This window comes from Dufourea novaeangliae, unplaced genomic scaffold (genome assembly GCF_001272555.1).
Source record: "Dufourea novaeangliae isolate 0120121106 unplaced genomic scaffold, ASM127255v1 scaffold99, whole genome shotgun sequence".
Classification (NCBI taxonomy): Eukaryota; Metazoa; Arthropoda; class Insecta; order Hymenoptera; family Halictidae; genus Dufourea; species Dufourea novaeangliae.
Window position 1 is genome coordinate 926431 of NW_015373982.1, and position 8742 is coordinate 935172.

The following is an 8742-nucleotide window of genomic DNA, read 5'->3' on the forward strand; positions in this document are numbered from 1 at the left end:
TTTTTAATAAATATTAAATTTTAATGCCGAAGGATAAATCATTCCAAACTTATTGTAAATTTCGTGATAACGATTTTTGTATGCAAGGATACCGTGCAACTTCTATTAAGGCCTCTAGTCGATTAACAGAGAGAGAAAGAGGGGAAGGGGAAAGAGAAAGGGAAGGAGGGGGGAAAGGTGCACACGCACATGATCGGGAGTAGTGACAAATTTTCAAAATGCATTGGAAAATTTGTATAACGTCGAGTAAAACCAACTTTTTATACACTTTACACGTCTACGTACCACTCGTATAATATATGTGCACGCGCGCGTAATTTTATATTCATTCACATATTTTCTTATCTATCTCTTGTCTCTACCTATTTGTCTACCTATCATCTGTCTATCTACCTGTCTACTTATTGAACTTTATAGATCTCAAATAAATAAAAAGATGGTGAGACTTGGAAAAAAGAAAACTAAATCTAACCGTACACACGCAACTTGCGTTATCGGTTTACCAGACAATGGTATAAATAAAGCCGTTTTGTACATAGCGAAAGATAAACTTTTTAAGTCTGATAAAACGGGACACCGTACACACGCGAGGAAGAAAATTGCTGCTATCCTTCTTTTCCCCGGAATAATATTAAACGAATCCTCTTTCTTATTCCCTAATTGTTCAGAACATTTCGCGCGTCGACTTGAATTGTCCAGCTGTTCCCCACCGTTATTTTTATCTGTTTATATGGCCGACGAATAAAAAACAGGGGTTTGTGCCACGCATCGGAAACACAATCGTTATTACTAGACTGCGGATTTAATAAAAGAAAATACTATCATCAGATGCAACGTCGTTTCTATTTTATTTTCAATCCAATAAGATATTTAAAAGAAGAAAGAAATCCCTACTTTTGCCCTTGTCTTAATAAATCACTTTACGAAATTTTATTTTGCATAAAAATCCGCAGTCTACTTATTACTCTGTGCGATTAAATTTAATCTCATGGTTCTCATTGCTACGCCACCGTTTCACATGTATTCCACGTTATTGTCGCAGCGGCGCATGCGCATACATGTGTATGGTACGCCCAGTGGTGTAGCATATGACACGCACATTGTATTCGTCGACGCGAACGCGTACACTCAGGGCATTATTGTTTCGCATTTTACACGCACAAAGTTTATAAAATCATTATCACGCTGGCAAACATAATTAATGCTTCACACAACCGATTCGTTCGATACAAATATTCGCGATGATAAACATCGAGACGTGATCGCATTGCCGTACACGCGGGCTTCCGTCTACGCAGCGCGATTTCTCGAAGATCGTCACGTGTTCTCCTCTGGTTTCTCGAGTGTTTCTAATCCTTGTACGTTCACTATTCTACCTTTTCTCATTCATATAAAAATAACACGCAATGCCAAGCTATCCAACATTGCTTTGTACATTCGCCCGTGCTCCAATGAAAGAATAATCGAAACCTAAAGCGAATCTAAAAACGTTCAGTGCGAATCCAATGTGACTAATTCTGCGTTCTGGTAATGAAATCTACTCGCTAAAAACTTAAAGTTATACCTAAATAGACTGTCTTCGTCCTCCGTCCTTTATAGTCATTTTATTACCGTGGTCGCGTCGTGTCGTCATTGTCAAAGCGATCAAAAATTCATCTTTATAAGAATCCACTGTACAACTTATATAGACCGAAAAAAAATACCTTTACGTCTTTTCGAAGGTGCATTTGTACGTAGAAAATTACGTAACTGTTGACACACATCTTCGTTCGTTTGTTCGATACCGTCCTGGATGCACCATATATATATATATATACTTTACATAGTCTTGTGACAAAATGAATACTTTTCGTTTGTGTCGCCCTGCATTATCAAATAAATGTTTGTAAAAATATAAGATTCACAAATGACATAGAGCATTTTTTGCATCTACAAATTTACACAGTTAATTTACAAAACACAAGAAAATTATTTGCGACAAATAATGTCGTAACAGTAGATGCAACACTGAGGACTGACGATAGTACTAGTATTAATTACAATTAGTAATTACAATTAGAGTGACAGCAATAAGTAAGTGTAGCATTAGTATCAAGGTCAATACTAATTAACTTTGCAATACCCCTTTTTACATACCCTTTACACTCTACGAAAAGGGTTTATCTTGTTTACTGTTACTTTCCTCTGGAACGATCCGTTCAGTGTGTTTTTTTTTATCTTTTCATCTTTGATAAATATCACTAGAGCATAACACCTGTCCATATTGGTGCAGAGAGATGCAACAACGGTGTATATATATATAATATACAACACATATGTATATTACATATATAGAGTTAGGGCGTCTTTCTGTATCATGCCCGTTAGTTAGTGTAGATATTTATCAAATTGAAAGGATTGGAACAATAATATCTTTTCTCACTATTACTTATGCCCATTTAGATTTACGTTTCGCGAAAGGAAAAACGCGATCGCTGATTTATCGTGTTCTGTTTTGTGTTCTACTAATCGCATTATAACTTATTTATCTTTCCCTTTCCAAGGATACAGAACACATTTACAGATTTATTCAATTTCCTACGATTGCACGAGATGTACCGAATAACTAATCTACGAGTTCTGATAGAATATTTACAATTCATGGTAAAATTAACTCTATTTCCTAACATAATTTATGCTCTTACGAACGAACAAGGGGAGGGCACCGTCGTATCGTGTATACGTTCGTTCGTAAAACGCGCCTTTAGCTTCGTAGTCTGTTATAACCGTGAAACAAAATGATGGAACGTCGTATGCAAATAAAAGTCATGGATAGCTTTCAACCGTATACAATTGCGAGTCTGTCGAATCCAACGCAAATTCAAAAACGATTTTCACGTGAAATAAATCTTTCGAGTTTGACCAAATACTATTTCTTTAAAGTATCCATGAAAATGGGAACCACATAACCGTTGAATATCTATCAAAGTTAAAAGTGTTACGCAAGATTAGACTTACAATCGCAAAATTATTTTCACTGTCAATTCAATTTCATGAAAAAAAAAAAAAGATGGGCTCCGTGGGCAAATGAATGCTCGTACCTTTGCACGTCTCTGCATATACACGTATACTGAAGCACGGCCAAGGGGGTTGCACTCTTCTTCAACTGGTCGTCCGCCGTGATTTTATTGGGCTAGGAAGTTCGATGGAAGTAACGCCAATCGATATCGTTGCTTTTCGAATCCGCACCTTTCAACTAACCATTATGGGAACAATTTGTCGTCCATTTTCTCTTCTCGCACACGGCATCAATGCCGGTTGTGACAATTTTCATTTCCAGCGATTCGTCATTCTGACCTGCGTAAATTTCAATTTAATAATCACGTTGCGGGATTTTGATGTACCAATGACGAAAGGGACTTACTTCTTTTTTCTAATTCACGTTCTTTATTCGTTTCTTCTTGTTGTAAATCCATCATCGCTGATTTATCTTCTTCCACCTCCCCCCTCTTGGCCCTTTCTTTCTCCACCACTTCCTCAACATCTTCATCGTCCTCCTCCTCGTCCTCTTCTTCTTCTTCTTCTTCTTCTTCTTCTTCCTCCTCCTCTTCCTCCTCCTCCTCCTCCTCCTCTTCCTCTTCCTCTTCCTCCTCTTCCTCGGCAGACGAAGACACACTGTCACTTTCGGAACTTTCGGAATTAATCGAAAAATTACACTGATCATAATCCTCAGGATCCGAATATACTTCCGCTCCAGGAAAAATGTACTTTCCAGGTGTCAGTTGATAGTACGAGTTCTCTATTAAAATATAATTATAATCAGATTCGGAAATAAAGAGAAAACAGGGGAAAAAAAGACTAGTTCATAAGAAGAGTTAAAAACAACAGTAAACGTACCTGGTAATCTTGAGGCAAGACTTTCTCGTACTTTCGACTGCCAACAGTGCCTTCCACTTAGTCTTCCGTTCTTTAATTCTGTCTTTCTATCGTCGCACTTCCCTTCACCACTGTCGACGCTATTGCAACTATCACCGATTCCAGAATCCAAAGCGGAATCGATAGACGCTTGTCTCGGTTTAAAATTAATTTTATCAATTTCAGTGGTGGATATTATTGTGTCCTCGGTACAACGGTTTGATTGCAATGTCGGCTCTAATTCTGCACTTTCCGAAGAAAACTCTACCGTTCTCGGGCATACTTGACACTCCTCTAAGTTATAAACTTTCCCATTCTCTTTTGACGTTGATTCCATTGACACGACATGAATTTTATAATCGTTCCAACAATTGGAATTTTCCGCCGTCGAGGAGGACGAGCGAAACTCTAATACCGAACTACCACCGAAGTTCATTCTCTTCGGACTGCTTTCCTCGCTTGATTCGCCCAAACGTCTTTTCGGACTGCCCTGGTGCAGATCAAACCTCTCTTCTGTATTATTGGCGTGATCCTTTCGAAACGATGAAACGCAAACATTCATGTTCTCTGTAGATTGTTCGATATCTTGGCTTCCAATGGAACACGTATCTTTCTCAACACTATCTCGAGATAATACAGTATTTGTCGTCGTGTCTTGACTCTGCTCCCAAGAATCTTCGGGCAAGTAACGCATCGGTGCAAGTTGCGTCGCTTCTCGAAGGATCATATTGTTCCAACATATTTCCTTGTAGGTGTCTCCCATTCTGTTGAAACAATACAACACATCGATTGAGGAAATACACCTATTCTGTTTTTGAAAATTTTCCTTTACATCTCACGTACAAAACTGTAAATAATGTTTACTTACAGGTGACACAACTGATTTATAATGACGTCACCGTCTCCCAAGAGTTCAACATCGAACTTTAGATGCGGCAACGATTCCCGATTAATGAGAATCTGCGGGACATGCGAGGGTATAGACGAAGGAATTAACGCTACCGGCCGAACTTTCAACGATGATCCGATTACGATTAAGAGATCACAGTCATCTTTGTCTTTGGCCATTGCATCGTGAAAAGCATCCGGAAGTCCTTCGCCAAAGAATACAATGTCCGGTTTCATGATGCCGTGAGTCACTAAATCTGTAAATTATAAATACTTTCGTGGGAACGCGATCTCTCGAGTGTTTCCCAGTTCTGCTGGCCGTACCAGATTGCGCGTTTTTCTTTCGCTCGATCGCGACACACGTCGTGTTCGTCGAGGAAATCTCGGCAAAATGAGAACTGACCAACGAGTCCGCGAACTCTGTCCGCGACCTCACAAGTCTGGCTGAACAGCACGCACGGGTAACATGATGCAACTTTTAAAAGTTTACCTTATAATGCGCTTATAAACAAGCCAAGGCTTTACTCGCAGTTACAATTGATGTATCGACATTAGCGCAGATCAGAGTAAATGGCAACATCATGTATAGCGAAGATGTATTCCGCAAAGAGTAGATAATCGTTCTCTCATGGCCACGGACTCGCGACGCGCTACAGGAAAGACTAATGGCAAAAACTATCACTAGACGGCTAATGTTTTGTACTAGAAAAACTGATAATCGATCAAGAAGATCTTGTGAAAAAAACAATGAATATCAGCGAACGTGATACGAGGAAATATTGTTTTCAAAATTACCTCTATAATTCTCGTTAAGATTAATCTCCGATATAGGCGGCAAGGCGTTAACTCTACATTTCGGACACAAAGGTATTCTCTGTGCAAAAATGTCTTCTCTAATGTCGTCCGCTTTCACTTGATATTTACACCTTGTACATGATGCAGTTGCAAAAGAACCTTGAACATAAGAGAGATTTTTGATTGATCGCTCAAAAACGAATTATCATACTTTAACAAGTGTCGCACACTTACCGTGGCATTCGATCACGTTCTCAATGCCAGCCACTTGCTCTAGCGTGTCGATGTTTTGCGAATAATTTCTGAGCAGCTTCTTCTGTTTATCGAGCATTTGAATGAACCTGTGACAGGGGCTTGGCTTAAACTGTCCAGGATAAATTTCTCGCGCAAATTTGTAAAACGGTCTTGGATCTTGACCAAAATAATTAATATCAAACATGGCCTGAAATAATGGGCGACGAACATCGTGATTACTATTGAGATATAAAATTTTACGTTACATATGAATCGGAGAAAAACAATTCGACTAAGTATTTTACTCGATATACCTGTGGGTCTGGTAAATCAGGAAAATCTTGAGCGAGCCTAGAATAAATACCATCTCTACACAAAGTGTTTACGTGTCTCAATTTCTGCCTACGCGGTGGTTCAGACATTACATTTACTATGATCTGAAACAGATTTATACAATGTTTCTGACAAATGTTTGTTATAGATTCTACAATTACAGGATACACTGACAAAGACTGTGTTCTCATACCTTCCAAAGAGTCAAGTCATCGACCTGCTCAGGGATCTGTGTAGAATCCATCAGAATATGATGAAGAAGATCTCTAGGATCAGCACCTATCAACATTTGTTTCTGAACCCATGAAGAAGCATTCCTCCATTGATGATTGATTTCTCCTTCACCAGAAAAATCAGACAGTCCTGATAAATCGGACAGATTTGAAACTGTCGACGACACTTCATCTTTCTCATCTGCAGTATCAATTCTGAAAAATTATGCAAGATACCAGAACTTATTTGAATTTCTTCCACCAAACAAATTTAATCCTTACAAATACAACAGCAGAAAGAAAAACAACTCATAACAATGAAATGTAAAATCACTTACGGACAGCCAGTATCGTCGCTGGTTGAGTCAATTCTAGAGAGTCCGGTTGTCAAGTGTGTGGTATCCGGTGAAACAGAAGTAGATTTAGATTCATCGCTTAATTCATTGAAACCACTATCTCCTCCGTATGTTTCTGCAATAACAATTGGTTAATTATCTATTTATAAAATCTCCCGTTAGCCGCAATAGAAAAGTAGTCATCAACAACTGTCAGCTAATTAATAAGGATAAATTTCATACTTCTTACGAAAACACCAACTCACCGCGACAACAGTTGTAGCAATATTTCTCAATTTTATCAAACGCAACCATAATACGGATAATAAGGTTTGCATTGACAATTCGATATTTAAAGGTAACAGAATCATCAGTTTCGAAGTTTTCAAAAGCAGCGGAAGACAACTGACACGACGGCGACAGACGACTCAACAAAACCTCTATTTACACATTTGCACACGGTGAAAACCGTGCCATCTGTGAACGTCTATCAAACAAAGCGCTTGACATCGATCCCCCTGTCACTAGTTTTTCTCTTTTCACTATATGTATAAAACTTTGTTCAAACCATTATTTTCGAGGAGAAAAGATTGAAAATAATTAGTGCGCGATAATTTGGAATCGTAATCACAGATTGGGTAACAGATTAAAAATAAATTCCGTTAAGAGAAATTCACTTCGTACATGAAAAACTGTCATGGCGGTTCTGGTCTCGCATTTGACTACGAGCGCGACCGATATTATTGTCTTAGAGGGGTGGACGCCTTTTGAACCGCCATCTTGCAAACTGACAAATTTCATTAAGGAATCGACCATATTTTTCTGAAAATACCTTCAGGATCTTCGTTCGGAGTAACGCGCGACGTCTCATAGTCTTGGAACTCAGGTTTCGCGATGCTGGTACCGACGTAATCGTTGCCGTCGACTTTCCGTCGTTTCGCTGGGGACGAATATTCTGGCAGCTCCGAGCCTGACGCCATTTTCGACAGCAATGCAATACATAGCTTGATACGCTACCGTTGCCACAACAGAGGTCGCCTTTGTCCTTACTACTTTTTTCCCCTCCACTTTTTGGGTTAACAGGATAATATTGGCACATACTCTGTCGAAAAGCTTCAGGAATGAGAAAAGAAATCGATATTTTCGTTTCACGTGTCCATTTGATTTTCGTCGTTTAATATAGTTCGTTCTTTCGTAGTAAATCCAGAGTCCATATGTACATTAATGTATCACAGAGAATGCATTCGAGAATTACTTGAAATTCTTCGATTGCGTCGTGAACCTCTCTTCCGTATCTCCATATAGAGTCACGAAAGCAGCTAAGTTGCTGTCGTTTGTTTAGTAATTTGCTGTCATTATCACTTTCACCGTCTTTCGTTTCTTTTGTTTTGTTACAGGTGAAAACGAGAAACAAAGAAAAAGGCACAGTCGCGAAGCAAGTTCCATTCGATTAAGCACTGTTGCTCGGACCGCGTCCGAGCTCCCAGAGTGCCATCGTTACGCAACGTTTTCAATAAATACACCAAGGTGAAGAAAATATTCTTTACCATGATAAAGGGTCTACGGCAAACTTATGGACGAAGTTGCTATCGAGAAGCTACTGTGGTATATACATACATTTATTTATGTTTATTTATCTGAAACAAAAGTACCATCACAGACGAAATACAGAATAGATCCAACATACACTGTAATTTTCTGTCGCATGTTTCGAGGGCTCCAAAGCCCCCTTACCATTTCAGCATTTCAGTGACAATACCCGACATTACCGATAAAGCATGAATACCGAGTATTATCACAGACGAGATATTCTCGCTGTGCTCTTACGCATGCTGCGGAGGATTCTATGAGCCCACTTTCTCATACACGGGGTCTCTTGCGTATGCTCCGGGGGTTGTATGACCCCACTTTCTAACATACAGGGTCTCTTGCATATACACCGGGAGTTCTATGACCCCATTTACAGGGGTCCCAGTTAAAATCACATTTATTTGCAACGGTTGACACTGTATCTCGTCATGCGTACACCGTTTAGTTTACTTTAGACAGCT

At 39.2% G+C, this 8742-nt stretch overlaps 1 protein-coding gene across 1 annotated transcript; it reads right to left on the reverse strand.

Moving 5' to 3' along the window:
- Positions 1-3056: 3056 nt before the first annotated feature.
- Positions 3057-7728, reverse strand: LOC107187309 (NAD-dependent protein deacetylase sirtuin-1). The gene is made up of 10 exons (XM_015575380.1): positions 7524-7728; positions 6695-6827; positions 6338-6572; positions 6126-6248; positions 5812-6019; positions 5578-5736; positions 4763-5039; positions 3877-4658; positions 3404-3778; positions 3057-3336 (listed from the first exon to the last, which is right to left on the reverse strand). The coding sequence occupies exons 1-10, from the start codon at positions 7669-7671 to the stop codon at positions 3236-3238; spliced, it is 2541 nt and encodes an 846-aa protein (XP_015430866.1). The 5' UTR covers positions 7672-7728; the 3' UTR covers positions 3057-3235.
- Between the last annotated feature and the right edge of the window lie 1014 nt (positions 7729-8742).

Bases quoted from the DNA above. Each gene is read 5' to 3' on its own strand.
- LOC107187309 (XM_015575380.1), bottom strand. From the start codon at position 7,671: ATGGCGTCAGGCTCGGAGCTGCCAGAATATTCGTCCCCAGCGAAACGA. The intron at 6,249-6,337 runs GTATGAGAACAC...AATCTGTTTCAG, and splicing joins ATGACTTGACTCTTTGGAAG to ATCATAGTAAATGTAATGTC. The intron at 4,659-4,762 runs GTAAGTAAACAT...TTGTTTCAACAG, and splicing joins ATAAATCAGTTGTGTCACCT to AATGGGAGACACCTACAAGG.